The sequence below is a fragment of the Gracilinanus agilis genome, chromosome 2 (genome assembly GCF_016433145.1).
Source record: "Gracilinanus agilis isolate LMUSP501 chromosome 2, AgileGrace, whole genome shotgun sequence".
Taxonomy (NCBI): Eukaryota; Metazoa; Chordata; class Mammalia; order Didelphimorphia; family Didelphidae; genus Gracilinanus; species Gracilinanus agilis.
Window position 1 is genome coordinate 355570225 of NC_058131.1, and position 20642 is coordinate 355590866.

General features: G+C 36.7%; 1 protein-coding gene across 1 annotated transcript; it reads left to right on the forward strand.

The window, feature by feature from the left end:
- Nucleotides 1-12565: 12565 nt before the first annotated feature.
- Nucleotides 12566-19184, forward strand: LOC123235508 (N-formyl peptide receptor 2-like). The gene is made up of 2 exons (XM_044661653.1): nt 12566-12631; nt 18102-19184. Exons 1-2 carry the CDS (start codon nt 12566-12568, stop codon nt 19182-19184), a joined length of 1149 nt encoding a protein of 382 aa, XP_044517588.1.
- Nucleotides 19185-20642: the final 1458 nt, after the last annotated feature.

Here is a 20642-nt window from a genome sequence, read left to right on the forward strand (position 1 = left end):
AGACTCCAGGCTTAGAAGTGTGAAAGATTTATTGCTAAGATGGGATCCGTGGCCAGTGGGATAGCATGGGCGGAGCGGCCCTGGGGGGTTGTCCTCCACAGCACGGCATTGCAGCACGAGTGCAGCATCTATCAGGGATTGCCCCCATGCCCCCTTTTCAAAAGTGTGGACATGACTCCTTACACTTGGGTGTTTGGTGAGTAGGGGGGGTCTGTCTGGGATCCTTGGGGTTTATGTTATCACACTATGGCCAGAGGTATATCACTTTTCTTATAGGGGAAAGGGAGTTTCCCTGTCCACAGCCTGCCTGAGTTAAGGGGTGCAGAGTCCCTGCCATCTCTGCATAATGCCCATGTTACTCTCAAGAAGACTGTTTTCCTCTTTATTTATCTTTCCATCATAAAAGGTTAAACAAAATATAATAGGTTTAAGTGTTTACATTGATCAAAAATGTTTTTTTTGGGGGGGTTTAAAATGATCATGAATGGTTTTCATCTCAGTGTATATGATAAGCAGCCTGCTTGTCAAAAGGCTTGCTTTAAGGTTGTAGTGCTTGAAAGGCATTAATTGGAAATAGACCCTATAATACTACATGCTTTATGATATTCCTTTAAATATGACTTTTATGTAAATTCTTGCTACAACATGTGCTTTAAGTGTTGTTTGAATGTACGCACAAGCTCATTGTAAACCTGACTGTACCATGGGTTTTGTTCAATACTCAGTGGATACCTTAGTTACCAATTTGTACTGTGCACTGCAAGTTATAATTAATAAGCACTCTGCTAAAGACACAGTGCCTCAATTCTTGGGAGTTATTGCTTATCATTTGAAGGGGTACCAAATGCTATGTTTATTTTTTGTGATGATAACACCGAGTTAGACAAAGTGAAGAGTTATGTTGTGTTTGAATAGGGAGAAAAAAAAAGAAAGGAAGACTTGATCTGACACCTTGAGTATGCAGATTTGAGATGGGTAAATGGAAGTTGTGTTCTACTTTTTGAGCAGAAGGTTTTTGAGGGAAAAAGGAGAGATGGAAGAGAACAGATAGGGAGGTGAAAAAGAATAGATAGATGTTCTACTCTTATAATTGGATCCTTGACCTAGGGATAATTTCTAAAATTAGTGTATATGGTATTGGGAAAATCACGAATAGTTCTGCAATTCTCTTGAAAGTTACACTGGAGAGATTCCTGTGTGGCTCCTCTTAGATTTTTAGATGGCCCAGGTACAGGAGAAGATAACAGCCCTGATTTATATTCACTATGGAACTACTCAATCCAGCACTCCTGTTCCTTAATTCAGGTTCTGTGACTAAAATATGCAAAAATAACTGAGTGATTAGCCTGGTAGGGATGCGTAAGGCTTGTTTGAGGGTATGGAAATTGTTTTCAGACTGCTGCTTAGCAGAATTTCTCTGAGCTGTAATGGGAAAGACTTATCTTTTAAGGAAGGAGAAGGCTTCAGAGATTCAGTGGTGATATAGTACTAAAGACAGAGAATGTTCTGTGATGGTTAGGAGAGGCAATTCTAGGACTCAACCTGGACTGGACCTCTTCTGACCATCTAGGCTACTACTTTTTGAGTGACACAAGGATGGCATGAGCCAGTGACAGCTTTGGCCTGTACATATGGCATGAGCCAGTGACAGCTTTGGCCTGTACATGGAGCCCCTCACTATGCGTCCCTTGGGACGTGAGGAAATGTTTTTCCTATCTGCCTTCCCTTTTTGGAGCAAGTTCCCATAATCAGCACTTAATGCAAGTTGTGATTTAATGTTTCCATCTCCCTGAACAACCTATTAGGTTAATAATTGGAAATTATCAAATTGTTAGGGAACACACTTTGAGAAGTGAGTGAAGTTTAGTGATAGATGACTTGTAGCTTGCAGCCTTAATTTACCACAACTGAAGTGGGATTTTGAGCTTGGAAATATAACCCAAAACTTTCTGGATTTCCTCCAGAATCTGGGATAAAGAAATTTATCTGTAAAGTATTGTTATTCAAGTAGTTATAGATGCCATATTAATGTGGGCTTTACAAAGGATATTTTTTTAGCAGAAACTTCCCATACCAACTCTGCAAACAACTTAGGGATCAAAAATTCCTAAATAGTTCAAATTCTGTCAGAGGAAGATTTCTGGGGATAAAATCTGTTGGCTAACTGTTAATGTTTAATATCAGTTTCTATTGTGCTAATTTTCTCTCTGTGTATCTGGTGTTCTAGTTTTTTCCCCAGTCCTAGGTTCTAGGATGCTCCCCCTTGTGACCTGTCTGTCAGTCTGGGAAAACGGTCTCTGGTCTCCAAGCCTTCAGGACCCTGGCAGTTGATGCAGAGGTGCCTGAAGATCCTGTGCCCACAGCTCCTCCTCCTGTCCCCCCCCCCCCCAGAGATTGTACGCTCCTTTTCAGCTTGAAGAAGCTACAGAAGATTTAAACCATCGGCCCTTTTCACTTAGACTTTTGGAGGAGGGGAGGGGAGACAACATGGGACCTTGTGGGACATTGTACCCCAGAGACAGCATAGAACATTGTACCCCCTTAGTGAAAAAGTTTTTTCAGGCAAACTAGAGGCCGGAAAATCCCTTTTGTTTCCACTATGTACCCTTCCCCTTCTTCTTTTTTTTTTTTTTTTAAACCCTTGTACTTCGGTGTATTGTCTCATAGGTGGAAGGTTGGTAAGGGTGGGCAATGGGGGTCAAGCGACTTGCCCAGGGTCACACAGCTGGGAAGTGGCTGAGGCCGGGTTTGAACCTAGGACCTCCTGTCTCTAGGCCCGACTCTTACTCCACTGAGCTACCCAGCTGCCCCCCTTATTCTTAACCAGCAGCTTTTTGTAAACACCGTTCAGCTTATGGCCCTGTGTCAGTATTACCAGATAACCCTCACCCTTAATACAATGTGTGTTGACAGTAATCTTTAAGGGACCACCTGAGGATGATTCCTTAGGATCAAAAGGAAAATTATTCTTTGGCCCTGAGGAAGATCCCTCAGTAAGCAAAACAAAAAAAGGGAGAAATGTTATAGCCCAAAAAGCTTATAGAAATATTATAGCTTATAGAAATATTATAGCTTATAAGAATATTATAGCCAAAAAGCTAAACTTGGTGATTAAGCAGGGGTTTTTGGATAACGTCATGCCCAGCTTGAGCAGGGCAGTTATCTCAGACTCACAGTTACAGGGACAACTCCTGGCTGAAAGCCCCAGGGCCACAACTCCTAGATGAAACAGCCTTGAAGATTCCTAGGCAGAATAGCCTTGAAGATTCAGAATCATATCCTGTGGCACCTGGAAACATCCCTACTCCCACTGTCTAGCTATTAGCTAACCCTAAGACAAAGGCACTTATATCCTAGAAACATATATATTCCCTCTTCTGAATGCACCACTCGGGATTCTCTTTGCTGAGTTCCCCCAACGCGCCCGCTGGCAATAAAGCTTTCTCCTGCTTTGATTGCATTGTGTTGTGTGTTCCTCTGGAGGCCACCCATTTTGAACCCTAACAATAGAAATTAGAAGGGAAATGAGTTTTAGAGATGATCTAGACCAACATTCTCATTTTAAAGATGAGAAAATTAGGAACTAGAGAAAGTAAATGAATTTCCCAAAGTCAATATGGCCTACTGACACACCTGGATGAAAGATGCAGAGCTGGAATTTTGAACAAACATCCTTTGACTCCAAGTTACTCTATTCCTAGCAAGATATGGTACCTCTTAAAATCTTAAAAAAATTTGGTTCTCAAACTCACTATCTTCTAACCTGCTTCTTAACCTAAATAATTCTTCTTCACACCATGTTGCCTCTCAAGAGAGAGAATAATGTCTGCAACTAACCTTGTTTCCATTCCACTGTGACCACAGCTGGTCTACCTGGCTCAAAAATTTCATTGTATTTTCTGTTTCCTTTAATTGGGCAATATCCAGGCAGAGGGTAAGATAAAGCCTACTAAACCCATTTGCCAATCTCCATTTCCCCTTTCTGTAGATTGTATCTGATTCAGTTTCCTCTTTGTCATTATTTTTCTGGTCAATAGACAGTTGGGCTGGGAGAGGAAAGGTGTCTGGGGAAAGGATGAACATTTAGAAAGATTATAGAGCAATATAAAGTTGATAAAATTTGGCTAATACCTTTCTGATTGAAGAGGTTGAGTTGTCCACATTCTTTTGTTTTCCATCTCTCCTTCCTCATTCTTTCTTGTCCATCCATCTGCTCTAGTACTCCTGCTGAAAGTAGCAAAAGCAGCTTCTACTTTCTCAAACTTGCTGTTTCCTGTGTTAGAAATATATTTATAATTTTTCATAAGACTCATGAGTTGGATAGATTTCAGAGATTCTAGTCCAAGGTAATATTTAATAATAATAGCTCCAATTTCCATATAATTCTAAGACTTAAAAGGAACTATTTTCACAAGAGTGCTAAGTAGTACAAAATTCAAAGATCTTTGTTTTATGTAACAAATGAGGAAACTGATATTCAGTGAGGGCAAGTGTCTTGCCAGTCGTCATATTTCTAGCCAAGATCTCCATTACTGTTCAAGAATTTCCTCCACAGTATCTCCCTCCTCAAAGTTCAAACAACGGGAAATTTATTATTTCCCTAGACAGCCATTCTTCCTTTGGTCAATTTGTTTGTTATATTGTCCTTTACTCTGTTGAGCTAACATCTCTTTTTATCCAGAATAACTTTTAATTTATTTTTTTTACAAATAAAACAAGCATATACAAAGGAAAAATAGGTTGTACATAAAAGAAATAAAAAATCTCTTATAGGTTTAACTTATTTTTCTTCATATCAGCATAATAAATCCCATCTACAAGTGCCCCCACCCTCCCTGCTTCACAGAAAGTATCATCCAGGAGACTGACATGTTCATACAAATTAAATGTTACATGTTTTTGCCTTTCAGTTCACTCTCTGGTGATACATTCATAATCTATTCTTCCAGTTTTAATTCTATAGCTGTGTGTAATGTTCTCTTGGTTCTAATAATTTCAGTGTTCATTATCCTATGTAGCTCTTTTCATGTTTTAAAAAAATAGCTTGCTCATTACCTCTTATGGTTCAATAGTATTCAATCACAATTATATACTACAGTTTATCTAGCCATTCCCCAATTGATGGACATCCCCTCAATTTCCAAATCTTTGCCCCCACAAAGAGATCAGCTATTAATATTTTGGATCATTTTTCCTTTTCCCTTAATCTCTTTGGGAAACACACTCTGCAATGGTATTGCTGCGTCTAAAGGTATACAAAATTTTATACTCTCTGAGTGTAATTCCAAATTGTTCTCCAAAATAGTTAGAACAGTTCATAGCTCCACTAACACTTTATTAGTGTCCCCATTTTTCTACACTTCCTCCAATATTTGTCATTTTACACTTTTGCCAATTAAGACAGTCTGATGATATGAGATGATATTTCAGAATTGTTTTGGTTTGAATGTTTTTAATCAGTAGTGATTTAGAGCATTTTTTCCATATATCTATATATGACTGACTTCTTTATTCAAAAATGATCTGTTCAGATATTTGGTCCATTTATCAACTGAGGGGGTGACTCTTATTCTTATAACTTTGACAAAGTTCTCCATATTTTATCTGAGGGGTTATTTATAAAATTTTTTTTCCAAGTTAATGTCTCAATATTGCTATTATTTCTTGTTTTACCCTCTGGGATGAAGGAAAATAATCTTTCTTCTTCATGATAGTCCTTTAACTACTTACAGACAGGTAGTTAACATATATGTGTTTTGTGTATATGTATACACATATGCATGTATGTATATTTTACATATAAAAATAAGAAGGCCATATTTTAACTTACCATATTTTTATCTCTTAATTGGCAACCTACAAAGTTTCTCTTATGTGGATGATAGAGCATCTCAGCAAAGAGTGGTGCTGACCCTGAGGAAATTGAAACATCCCTTACCTTGACATATTAGAAGAATTATTAAGAGATGAAGATTTTCCTCAGTTTCAGTGACTGATGTGGGAAATCTTTGATGTGCTATGGCATAAGTGAAAAGCTTTCTAATCATCTCACTTGTGAATATGTGATTGAGAAGAACCAAAAGCAAAACAGAAAGAGGTCACTTGTTCTGAACCCTCTGGTATTATCTGAATGTCTATCCACAAATTAGAGTTCTTAGTCTTGAAATGGACTGTTCTGAATCAATTCTGAGATTATATGAGTGGAGTTTGATTCTGTTGAATGGAAAACAGCCTCCTTATTGTGTCAAGTGCCTCAGCACATGCTTCCTGTTGGAGATGAGTCATAACACCATCTATGAGTTTAGCAAGCCTGCCTAGAAAGTCCAAGAGGTAAGTGATCATCTCATCCCACCAGTTTTGGGCTTCAGAAACCATGATGATAAATGCAGAAGAATTGAAAGGAATATATGACAAGGAGGAAGCCAGGATGCTCATACAAGACAGAGAATCTAGGATTTACTTCAGAGGATGTGCCATTTACAGATGTAAATGTTGAAATAAGAAAGATGAGATGTGATGTTCAAAGGAAAATGCTTCCAACTTGAACTATGTGTCTGGGGAACATAAACACCAGCAAATTTGGGGAGCTGTTGTGCATAGACTTCTGATCTCTGGAAGGTCATAGGATCATAAATATATTCCTGCAAATTATCTCAAAAGTTATCTCATCCAACTCTATTATTTTACAAATGAGAAAACTGAAGCACAGAGAAATTGTGACTTGCTGACAGTCAAGGAGTTAGTAAGTGATGGAGTCAGGAACTGAACTCAGGCTCCATAACTCCAAGTTCTTCATGCCCTTTCCACTGCATTACAGAGCCTCTGAAATGTCTTTGGAGTAACAGACAACTTGACCAGGTCTGCACAGGAAAACCCAACTAGGAATCAGAAAACTTTCATGGTAGCCAAAATGATGCCATTGAGAAAGTAAGGAAGTACTTGTCTCTATGTGGCTTCCCTGTTAGTCTCCACTGAGAACCAGCTAGTCAAGAAGATAACCTTGGCAGGAATGAAAAAAATTAGAACTCTACCTTTTACCATCTAATAATGCTGTTTTGTGTAAATTGATTCCCTAGTTTTGCTCATTTCACTTTACATCAATTCATAAAAGTATTTTCAAGTCATCTGAAACCATTTCCTTCATCGTTTCTTGCAGCACAATAATGTTACATTAAATTCATATACCATACCTTGTTCAGCTGTTCCCCAATTGATGAGTATCCCCTCACTTTTCAATTCTTTGCCACTATACTCAGGCAAAAGGTGATATATAAATATACATAATATGCATGTGTATTATATGCATATAGACGTTTTGCCTTTTTCTTTTTATCTCTTTGGTGTATAGACAGTAATAGTATTTATAGACAAAGGGTATACTTTTGGGGAACAATTCAAATTGCTTTCCAGAATGATTGGATTGGTTCACTCAGCTTCACTAAATTTTATTATTATACCTATATTACCACATTTCCTCTAGGATTTGTCATTATTGTCATCCTTGCCAATCTTTGGTACCTGAGAGTTGTTTTAAATTGCCTTTCTCTAATTAATAGGGATTTTTAATATAACTAATACTATCTTCCCCTGAAAACTATCTACTCATGTAATCTGACTATTTAGCAATAGAGAATTATTCTTCTTATCCGTTTGGCTTAATTTTCTATATGTTTAAAAAGATAAGATCTTTATCAGAGAAACTTGGTGCTAACATTTCCTCCAGTTTCCTGCTTTTCTTCTAATTTTAGCTTCATTGGTTTTGTTTATGAAAAAAACTTTTCAGCTTTAAGCAAAATTATTCATTCATTTCCTATGAACCTTTCTATCTACTGTTTGGTCATGAACTCTTTCCCCATCCATATATCTAACAGGCATTTTCTTCCATGATTTAATAATTTGCTTATGATATATCACACTTGATATCTAAATAATGTACTCATTTTGAACTGATCTAGGTATAGGCGTGAGATGTTGGGCTATGCCCAGTTTCTACCAGACTGCTTTCCAATTTTCCCCAGTAATTAGTTCTTGCCCAATAGCTGGGAAACCCATATCTTCTAAAGTCTTTCTCTTTCCTACCTAGAGTATCTTCTCTGCCCACATCTCTCTCCAAAGAATGTCTAGTATCAACTCATAAGGTTCCTTATAAAGCTATTCAGCATTAAGCTCAACATTGTCTCTGAAAACCTGGGGCCATGCACCCTTTCCCACCTCATTTGAGTGGGGATTGGGCTATGTTACAGACAGAAGCCAAGAGAAAGTAACTTGTTGAGTAGTTACAAGAATAGTGAAGGAATATGGCTGGGATTTGAACTCAAGTTTGCTAATTGAATTCAGGATTCTTACCACTATACCTCATTGTCGAAAACAGTTGAATTTGGCTTGGGCCATAAACCCAAGATTGGAACTACAGGCCAGTGTATCTGTGCACACCAAAAGGGCAGGAGTGATACTGAGTTGTTATAGAAGTTCCAGAACAATTTGATTTTTGTTCAGACTGACAAATGCTGCTCCAGGTATAGGGGAAGTAATTGCACTCATAACCAGATATTTCTAGATGGAGTATATATAATGTATACTTTGTAAGTAACCAAAATATGTGCAGTTATGTATTGCATATGATTTTTGCAATTTTGCAACATGATTGCTTTTGACTGCATTGCTTATATTAAGATCTACATATTTGTCTTTTATTTTTTAAAGGCTGGTCTGGATTCTATTAACATAGATGATACCTTGGTGAGGTAACTACTATCAATGCAAGTGGCTTTCTGCTCTTCAATTTATAGCTTTAGAGAGAGAACCTGGTGTAAATGATAGGTTAAGAGTCTTACCCATGGCTATAACTAGTAGCATATGCCAGACACAGAGCTTAACTCAATTTTGAGTTTCCTGACTGAGGCTGGCATTCTACATACTACATCATGCTGTTGGTGAGGAGATCTTACATTGAACAGAAGATCAGACTAGGTGTTCAAGTTGATCTCAGCTCCCATGGATGGATCATCTCTATGATGATGAGTCTCAAATCTACTTGTTCTTATACATGGCTCTTTCCATGTGTAACAAAATTGTTCTTTGCTAGCCAGGTATAACAATGAATAATTCAAAAGACAGAAGACACCAACGTTGGGAATCTGCCTATTTTTCTGACCATTCCATTTCCTCTTTCCTTACTTCTCCAGTACTTAACATCAAGGATGCAGCTTTACACATCTGTTGATAGAGTTATTATTGTTACTTTCCTCTATTATGATCTTCCTGACTCAATTAAAGAAGTAAAGGCAATAAGAGGGTAGGGACTAGATAATGTGGAATTCTTAAAAAACACCTTGCTGAAACTCCATCGTCAAATGATATTCTTTGAGAATTCCTGGTCTAGCTTAAAACTTTGTTTTTATACATAAGGAAACTGGGACCCAGAGAGGGGACATTACATGTCCAGCATCATATAGCTATCAATTGGAACCTATCAATCAATCAGAAACCATTACGTGACAACTATGTTTCAGAAACTTTTAGGTGTGGGGGATAAAAGTACAAGGATGAAGCACTCTTTACTCTCAAGTAACTTACCTTCTATTGGAAAGCACTAAATGTTTGATAGGGGAAAATGGAGATTCACATTTAGGATTTATGACTCAAAATCCAATGTGTTTTCCACTATAAACATCTTTCAGGCTGTTGTCCAGGACATTTCAGGATGTTAGAATTGGAGTTAAATGTAATATAAAGGACTGGGAAAGACTTCCCAGAATTACAAAGTAAAAAACTATTTCTAGCAACTTTTGTTGAGCAGAATAAGTCTAGAAGTGAAAATCCTCACTTTCCTCATCATTGAAAATGCACTTTCAATTAGAAAACAGTATGGGCAAAATTAGATTTAGATCAACATCTTATGCTCTATACCAAGATAAATTAAAAATGGGTAAATGACAAATATAAAGAGTGAAATCATAAATAAATTAGGTGAACATAGAATATTGTACCTGTCAGATCTGTGGGAAAGGAAGGATTTTAAGACCAAGCAAGAGATAGAGAACATTACAAAATGTAAAATTAATGACTTTGATTATATCAAATTAAAAAAGGTTTTGTACAAACAAAATCAATGCAAACAAAATTAGAAGGAAAGTAACAAACTGGGGGAAAATTTATAACAGAACTCTGATAAAGGTTCAATTTCCCAAATATATAAGGAACTAAGTCAAATGTACAAAAAATCAATCCATTTGCCAACTGATGAATGGTCAAAAGACATGAACAGGCAGTTTTCACATGAAGAAATCAAAACTATCAATAAGTACATGAAAGAGTGCTCTAAATCCTTCCTGATTAGAAAAATGTAAATAAAAACCACTCTAAGGTACCACCTCACACCTAGCAGCCTGGCCAATATGGCAGCAAAAGAAAGTGATAAATCTTGGAGAGGATATGGCAAAATTGGGATACTAATACACTGCTGGTGGAATTGTGAATTGGTCCAGCCATTCTGGAGGGCAATTTGGAATTATGTGCAAAGGGTTTGTACCCCAAAAAGATAACAAGGAAAAATACTTGTACAAAAAATTTATAGCTGTGCTCTTTGTGGTGACAAAAAAATTGGAAAATGATTGGGGAATGGGTGAATAAATTGTGGTATATGGTGGTTATGGAATACTATTGTGTTGAAAGGAATGATGAACTGGAGGATTTCTATGTCAACTAGAAAGAACTCCAGGAATTGATGCAGAGTAAAAGGAGCAGAACCAGGAGAACATTGTACACAGAGAGGGATGCACTGTGGCACAATCAAGTATAATGGACTTCTCTACTAGCAGCAATGCAATGATCCAGAACAATTCTGAGAGACTTATGAGAAAGAATGCTATTCATATCCAGAGAAAGAACTGTGGGAGCAGAAACACAGAAGAAAAACATATGATCAATCACATGGTTCAATGGGAATATGATTAGGGTTTTGATGTTATAAGATCACTCTATTACAAATATGAATAACATGGAAATGGATTTTGAACAATGACACATGTATAACCCAGTGGAATTGCTTGTCAGCTCCAGGAAGTGGGAAAAATAATGAATCATAAACATGGAAAATTCTAAATAAATTAAAAAAAGATATATAGGTAAGTTATTCAAAATTATAAGAATAGTAATTATACCTCAAATTATAAATCATCTAAGGAAACGAACAGGCAATTTTAAGAGGAAATCTAAGTTTTAAACAGACATGCAAAAATCTCTAATTCACTAAGTAGAGAAATTTAAATTAAAGAAACTCTGAGGACTGATTTAAAATCTATTTTATTTCCAAAGTTGAGAAAAAAGGAAAATAAAGACCCATTAGGGTATGGGAAATCATGTGAATTAATTCAATGTTGGTGCAGCTGTGAACACTTCAAAGCATTCTGAAAAGTAATTCAAAACTATGCTCCTAAATTTACCATGCATACCTTTTGATTCATTTCTAGTTCTATTAAGTCTACACATTAACAAGATCAAAGGAAAAAAAAACAAAGACCAATGTTACACAGTTATTGTTGAAGCACTTTGGGGGGGCAACAAAAACTTGGGAATTAAGTGTATTAATCAATTGAGGAAATGCTGAATGAATTATAATATCTGAAGAAAAATGAAAATGCACTTTCAGAAAACTATGATCAACTATGGTGGTGGGGGGAAGGGTCATACAATTATAAAATATAGAATTGTGGTGAGATTTTACATTGAACAGAGAATTAGATTAGAATTCAGTGGTTCCCAAACGTTTTTGGCCTACCACTCCCTTCCAGAAAAAATATTACTTAGCACCCCCTGGAAATTATGAAACTATTTATTGAACTCAGAATAGAATGTAATACAAAAAAAATTGTGGCCATCACCGTTGCCCTGGATCACTGTAGCACCCACCAGGGGGCGGTAGCGCCCACTTTGGGAATCACTGGACAAGATGATCTAGTCAGAGTGAACCCAAGAGAATAAAGTAAAGGTCAGATTTAGAGGGCACTTTATGAAATAGAATAGACTATTTTGAACTAGAAGAACTTTAGAATGATATAGAATGCCAGAGCTGGAATAATCTTTAGAAGATGAAATCAAGAATAGATTTAGAAGGGAATTAAAGGGTAAGATATCACATCAATATAGTTTGATTATTGAAAATATCTTAAAAGGAGCACCAGAAAATAATCTTTGTTATATTGTATAGCACCCTAGGAGGGGAGAAGAGAATTTTGGGAGATATAAAGGCTATATAAAGCTAAGATATCAGTAAAAATTGTTAAAGTAGTTACAGTGTAATACTCATCAACATTATAATTTCAAACAAGTTATCTTCCATAGCTCCCATCAAATAATCTATGAATAATCCCACTCCCAATTAGTGTGTTAAAATAAAAGCCTTGTCATAAAACTTTTATCCATGTTCCTCTTTCTCCCCAGCTGTTTTCTTACATCATCCTGACTACTGATAATCACACCACACCACAAGTCTTTGCCCATTCCTTTGCAAAGTCTTGGAGCTAAAAACCTTCAGCAGGGAGTGTTGTCATCTCAGAAAACAGACATGGCATGGAATGAAAGCAGTCAAAGGATACTTGCTTCCTGGGACCTGGAGACACAGACATACACGGTAAGGCAAGCGATCCTTAGATCCATTTTATAAATAGAAGATGTTGGGGGGAGAACCTCTGAAGTAGAGAACAGTGACTGGTGCATGTGGGGTCTAAGAAAAAAGCATTGGGTAAGAGAGAGGAAGATGATGAATAGGTGGTTTCTGGAAGGATAGTCCTATTTTTAACATTCAGCTACACATCTAGAAACTGGTGGGAAATTATGTCCCATCACTTTTCATCATTTTCATTTTTACCACTATCCTTATTATTCTTATAATCTGTAAACATTTATTGCATGTATACTCTTCTACTGAGCAACCAAAGCAACATAATAAAAAGTTCTTCCTCTGAGAGACTCACAGTCAAGTTGGGGAGGACATAGGATGAAGGCAGATGATTATACTGGACAGTGGGAGTTTTGCTAGGAATAAAGGGAAGACATGAGACAAGTTCTGATCCTGGCAATGCTAAACCCTTCTGTGATCGTTGGTAGTCTATTTCTACTGTTTTAGCTATAGCTTCCTTTCTCTTTCTTTAAGAAAAATAGTACTAATATCTTCTGTTTTCATATCATACTGACTTCCCAATATATTGCTCCTCCTTCCTCCCATCTCTAGCTTCTTTTCTGTAACATAAGGAATCATAGATTTTAGAATTGAAAGAATCCCTCCATAGCTTATCTAATACAATCCCTACCTGAAAAAAGGATCTTTTCAACAACATATTTGACAAACGATTCTCCAGTCTTTGCTTAGAGAACTCAAGGGAGGAGAGATAACTTGAAAAAGCTATTTGTTTAAATAAACAAAAAAATCTACCCGTTTTCTTCACCTTTCCCAGCCTTCATTGAGAAAGAAAAGAAAACACAAAGCCACTATTAAGAATATATATAGTCAAGTAAAACACTTTTTCACACTGACCATGACCAAATGATATTTTTCAATCAGCACTCTGAGTCTTTGTCTTTTAGGAAGTGGGTAGCATGTTTCATTACAAGTCTTCTGAAATCAGGATTGGTCATTTATTGATCAGAATTTTCAGGCTTTCAAAGCTTCTTGTCTTCACAATATTGTTATTGTAGAAATTATTCTCTTGATTCTGTTCACTTCACTCTGTATCAATTAATACATATTTTCTGGTTTTTCTCTAAAATTATGATCTTCATCCTATCATTCAGCACTTTAGAATTCCATCACATGCATATAACATAACTTATTCAGCCTTTTATTAATTAATGATCATCTAACCAATTTTCAATTCTTTTCCACCATGAAAAGAATGACTATAAATATTTTTTTACAAGTGAGTCATTTTCCACTTTGATTTCTTTGGCACATAGACTTAATTTTGTTGGATCAAAGTATAGACAGAATTTAATAGCTTCAGGACATTGTTCCAAATTGCTTTCCAGTTATTGGACCAGTTCACAATTCTACCAAGAGTTTGTTAATATACCTGTTTTACTACAGTTTCTCCCACATTTTCCATTTTCTTCTTTTGGTCAATTTTGACAATTTAAGGGGTGTGATTTGGTACCTGAGAACTGCTTTAATTTGTATTTTTATTATTAGTGATTTGGGTCATTTTTTAAAGCTTGAATTTTTTCCTCTTAAAATTGGCTATTCAAATCCTTTGACTATGTATCAAATTCTCCCAGATTTCTTTAAGCAAAGTTATTGTCTGTACACTTCTTTTCCATTTTGTACTTGTGAAGTTGACTTTTTGAACTCATATGATTATAATATTTATCCCTACTGAATTCTCTTTTTTTGTGTACAGTTCAATATTTTAGCTCATTAAGACATCTAGAGCTAACTTTCTCTTCCATTTTTTTTTCTGTCATCTGCCAATCTGATAAACATACCATCTTTACCTTTATCTAAGTCATTGGTAAAAGTATCAAAGAACTCAAAACAATTCATATCCTAGAGCAATGAAAGTGAATCTTTTAGAGATGGAGTGCTGGACCCTGCCCTCCTTCCCAGACCAAGTGCCATACCCCTCCCCACCAGAGACCTTGTGCCCTGTCCCCCCTTACGGCACACAGGGGTGGTAGAAAGTGCTCCCAATGGGCTGCTGGGAAGAGAGGTACATGAAGTAAGTAATGTCCTCAGTGAGTGTAGAGAGGGAGAGGTGAGTGGCCTGAGCTCTCCTCTCTCCTCCAGTTATTCCACCTGTGAACTACCCACTTTACTCGCTGTGTTCTCGCATTGGGCTGTTGGGCAGAGGGATGGATGATGTGAAACAATGTCATCAGGTGCAGGGGAGAGGAGTAGGGGAGCAGCTCTGTCCAAGTCCCTCCCCCTTTCTAGTAACAAACTCTTGGATGTGGGGGAGGCAGCCATGTACACACAAAGAGCTCTGTGTGCCGTCTTTGGCACCTGTGCCATAGGTTTGGCATCACTGTCCTAGAGTCTTTCCATGGAATTCCTCCATTCTGGATGATATCAATCCATTAATAACTACTTTTCAGGTTGGATTACTTGTCCAATTCCAAATCCAACTAATTATATTATCATTTAGCCTACCCATCTTTGGATAAGCTGTCAGATTAGCAGGAGAGACTCTAAAGTTCTTTGCTAAAATATAGATAGGTTATTTTTATAACTTCCCCTTGTTCTATTTGGTTAGTAACTGTCAAAAATAAAAAGGAAATCCATTTCATTGGGTATGACTTTTTTTTTTCAAATCAGCATGTATTGATGCTTAAACTTTTTTAAACATCATGATAATTTCTGGATATATTCAGTAGCACCTTTGTGCCTTCCTTGAAAAATTATATCTTTTCTTTTTATATCTCTTTCATTCCCCAATAGATCCTTTCCCTGTCCTTCATCAAGAAACTATCTTTTATATAAAAATGACTAAAAAGAAAAAGGAATAAAATGCAATTTTTCAAAACTAACTGACATATCAAATAAATGACAGTGCATACTGTCTTCCTCATCTATAGATCCCCATTTCAGCAAAGAAAGGAGGGAAGCACATTTTCATATCCCTTTCTCAGTGTCAAGCTTGATCATTATATTTACACAACATTCAGAATTATTATTGTTACTGTCCTTTCCATTTACATTACTGTAATAAATTTACATGCTATTTTCCTATTTCTATTTCTTTCAACTGGCATCAGTTCATATCTCTTCTCTTGCCTCTCTATATTTTTCATATACAATATTTATTATGGGGCAGAGATATCCAACATATTTCTGTATCAAAATTTATTTACCTAGTCTCTACTTAATCTCCATTTGCTATCACTGCTTCCTTTTCTCAATGTTCACCAACCATGCCAGTAATAATAATAATAACCAATTTATATGGCATTTACTTCACACCAGTTATTGTGCTAAGTACTCTCCAATTATTTCATTTGATCCTCATAACAATCCTGGGAGTGAGGTGCTACTATCCTCCTTTTACAGATGAAAAAACTGAAGCAAACTGAGGTTAAGTGATTTATCCAGAGTGATACAGCTATAAGTATCTGAGTTTGGATTTGAATTGAGATTTTCCTTATTCCAGACCTGGCACTTTATTCACTTCTTCACCTACCTGCCATGAAATAATAGATTCCAGAATTTTTCCAGGAATTGACATTAAACTAAATACTAGCCAACAATTTACCATTAATATTCCTTATCTTTCTTTTTAATAGAAATCTGGATGACATTCACTGTTCTCTGATTCCACAGTACTTCTCCCATTCACTAAAACATTGCAAAAATCCCTGATGAGGACTTTGCAATTGTATTAGTCATGTTCGGTGTTAGTTTTTTTTTTTTTTCCCTGGATCAGCTGACTTAATTTTTCTACAAGATAGTTAATCCCCTTTAGTATTTTCTTACTTATCTTAAGTGTCAACTCTCTATTATTCATTTCTATTCTGTTGGCAGAAAAAACAGAAGCAAAATAAAAATTCATCAGCTGTGCCTTCTTTCCATAATTACTTACTGGTACCTCATCTTGCTTCTTGGATCCTCCTTTCCCACCCCACCCCCAAACTAGCTAAACCTTTTTCCTTTTGTTATTCCTTAGTTTTTCTTACTAGCTAAATTTGAAGTGCATCATTTGTGGTATTATTCTTAGGAGTACTATTATTTTTCTCCTTGAGAGCAAGAACTGTTGTTTTTTGCTTTTTTACTTATATCCCTAATTTTTAGCATAATGTTTGGTACACTATAAATGCTATTTCATTCATTAATTCATTCATTCACCCATTAATTCACTCTAACATCTTTATCTGTTCTTACATTCTAAATTCTATTTAGTATTTATTTCCAGCTCTAATAGTAGTTTATGTTCAAAGAGGTTTTCCAGCTATAACATTCTCTATTTGATAATATTTTCTTATGTCTTATCCATTTTGGACATTCTACTTTTTGAAGTTTTAGGGTTCCATTTATGTCTAACTCACTACATTTCATTTTATTTTCTACCCTAAATATACATTTCCTAAGTCCTTTTTCTGCCTGAACATATTCAGGTCTGAAATTTTCTTTTTTACATTATAAGTTTCCTTCCAGTCCTAAAATTCTATGTTTTTTTAAGGTCTCTTTTGGCTCTCAAATTCTATTATGTATGTTCTGAAGTTCTTTGTACTTCTATAGCTCTATGTTCTAAGTTTTCAAGAACTTTGCACTCATGCCATTCTATATTTCATGCTGTAAGTTTCTTTCTAGGCTATAAAATTACACGTTTATTCTCTGGAGATCCTTCTAGCTCTGACCTTCCTACAAATCCCTTCTAATCCTAAGGGCCCATATCACATATTGTAATCTTTCTATCTATAACTTTATATGTGCTGTTTCTTAGGCCTGCTCTGTGTTCAAATTTTATCATACATGTTTTTAGGCTTTTTTCCGTTCTAACATTGTAATCTGTGTGTATGCCTTAAGATCTCTTCTATCTTTAATCTTTGTGCTTTAATGTATCTTCTAGCTGACATTCTGTTTTCTGTGCTCTGCTTTCTAAGGTCCTTTCAAGCTGTATATCATTTCTATGTTCTAATTTCTCTAAGAGTCTTTAAGGAAGTTATTTTCATCCCTGACTTCTGAGAACTTCAAATATTTTCTCTATTGCTCTTGGGAGAATGATTACTTTGATACCTTACATATGTGCCATATTTTATTGCTACAAAGCTTATTTCCAGGTTACCTTATGTAGTTCTGATAGTAGCTCTTTGAATTAAGTAGGTCACAAATGAAGTAACAGATTGAGAGAATCAAAATAATGTCTGCCATAAAGTTAGTCAATAACTAATCGGTGGCCGAGTTCAGTCAGCTTTGCAGCAAAATTTGCTCTTTCTTCTCAATCATGGTCATGGTAAACTATATTTAAGTCATTCTTTTTCTTGCACCACTTGAAGGATGGGAAAGAGAAAAACACTCCAAATCCTTATTTGAGGGAAGAGACAAATAGGTGATAAACACTGGGAGGGCAGCTGATTTGTTGTTGGGTAACCGCAACGAGTTGTATCTGTTACAGGTCCTTCCCATGGAGAACATGTCAATATTGCCCCAGGAAAGCTCCCTGGCACCGTCAGAGAAAGCTGTTGACTCCCCCCATCCAGTCTGGGCTGCTCTTGATATCCTGTGCATAGCCATCTTTGGAGTGACATTCATCCTAGGCACGGTAGGCAATGCTCTTGTCATCTGGGTAGCTGGTTTCCGTATGCCTTGTACTGTCAGCACTGTGTGGTTCATCAATCTTGCTATTGCTGACTTTGCTTTCTGCCTCTCCCTGCCCCTCAACATGACCTTTGTAATTCTACAGAGACACTGGCCTTTTGGTCGGGTTCTCTGCAAACTCCATGGTTCCGTGAACAACCTTAACCTTTTTGCCAGTGTCTTCCTAGTGTCCCTGTTTTCTGTGGACCGCTGTGTCACCGTCCTTTGGCCTCTTTGGGCCAGGAAGCACCGAAGGCCATGCCTGGCAGCCTTGGGGGCTTTGGGGGCCTGGCTCATGGCTCTTGCCTTCTGTGGCATCTCGCTGATGATCAAGGACACAATTACATACCATGGTGTCACCTACTGCTACAATAACTATGATATCTGGAATGAAACCCACGGAAACCATGAGCTGTGGAAGCAGATTGCCATCCCTCGGTACCATGCCTTTATCATCATCCGTTCGTTATGTGGCTTTGTGGGGCCAATGGTTATCATTGGGATCTGCTATGGCCTGATAAGTGCCAAGCTTTGGTGGAATCATTATACATCGTCCAGCCAGCCCTTTCGGATCCTCATAGCTGTAGTCATTGCTTTCTTCCTCTGCTGGCTGCCCTTTAATGTACTCCAGTGGTTAGAATTTGTCTCCTCTTTGAAGAATTATCAGGTCCTCTCTACCACTGTTCAACGCCTGGGCCCAATAGTCACCTCTCTGGCCTTTGTGAACAGCTGTCTCAACCCGGTGCTTTATGTTTTCATTGGACGTGATTTTCGTGAGCAGTTGCTCCGCTCTCTGCCAGCTATCCTGAAACGAGCCTTGACTGAGGAGCCACAGAGCAAGGAACATCCGTACAGCAAATCACAAGATGTAAACTTATCTCCACCTCATCTTTATTCATAGTTATGTTTATAAGACTATACGATCACAATGAAAAATTCTTTGTAGCATGTAACTCTTGACTTTCAAGACTCATTTGACACTGATCAAAGCACTCTGTACCCTGGAGCAGGTTGCTCCTCCCTTCATAGCTTTAGATTTCCTCATCTACAAAATTAGAGAGTTGGACTAGTTTATGAAGTTTCATTCAGTTCTATACCCTATGATGCTATGACATATCGTGCAAAAGACTGAGTGCATGCAGTCCAGAGAGAGCTGAATGAGATATGATGTTTCCTTTAAAGAAATCCTCAGTATATTTAAGGGGAAGATAATAAAATCATAAATATGCAGCTGTGAAGGTTTCTACTTATCTTCTAATCCAAATATACTTAACTTTAGCTCTGTGGACCACCCAAATGTCCTTTGAATAGATTTAATATTGGCCATGAATCTGGATGGGGAAAAAATCTCATTTCTTTATTTTAACATAACTGGTTTATTATATAATCCTATGCATCTTATTTTATGCTGTTAAGGACATTATCCTCTGAAGAGATCCATAGGCTTCACCAGAATGCTAAAAGGATTAATGATAACAAAAAAGTTGAAAATCCTTGATCAACCCTTTCATTTTACAATTGATGAAGTTCAATGAAAGATAAGTTGTTATTTATCAATTTAAATTAAGTGACTTGCCCTTTAAGTAAGTGCCTTAAGTCACTCAGATGGAAGTGACATAAATTGGTTTCAAAACCAGGTCTCTAGATTCTGAAACCCCTGCTTTTTCCATTATGTCAAACATAGCAAGGAACAAATATGATGACAATAGGCAGTATAAGTTCAAAGGTACAAAGTGCTAGAAAAGTCAGATGTGGCAGGACAGCTATGTGCTAATGGTGGAGGGGAGACTTGGTTTGGTCTTGGAGAATGAATGGGATCTGGAGAGATTAAGAGTGGGGGAGAGAACAATTGAAAGGACATTTTGATGAAATTTTCATTAGAGGCATAGATGACATAAAAAATTTGTAGAAAGCTCAAAGGTGAGGGTGGATATCAAATACATTAGGTGACAAAATTAGGATTCAAAAATACTTCTACAGAGATATCTAATAAAGTGTAAGAAGAGACTTGGATAGATAAATAGTCCCATTGGAAAAATTGGAATTTTTAATGGACTACAAACTTAAGATGGTCCAACTAGGTAATATGACAGGTAAAAAATGTTATTGTGAGGTGGTGTGTGAGGGAGAGAAAATAATTGCTTATTAATTGTAAAAAATAAAATGAGATAAAAATTACCGTTAAGAAGCTAATACAATTTTAGGTTACATTAAAGGAAATATATTTAGTACGCAGAATAAGGGAGATAGAAACCCTGCTATATTCTACTTTGTTATAGATGATATCAATTGTTGTTGACTTCATTGACTATTTATATGATTCAATATTGTCATTTCTTGAGCTTTCCTCTCACCCCTG

What these genes read in the sequence shown, in the direction of transcription:
- LOC123235508 (XM_044661653.1), top strand. Translation starts at nt 12,566, where the DNA reads ATGGCATGGAATGAAAGCAGTCAAAGGATACTTGCTTCCTGGGACCTG. An exon ending in TGGAGACACAGACATACACG is followed by an intron (nt 12,632 to 18,101) that starts GTAAGGCAAGCG and finishes TATCTGTTACAG; the next exon opens with GTCCTTCCCATGGAGAACAT.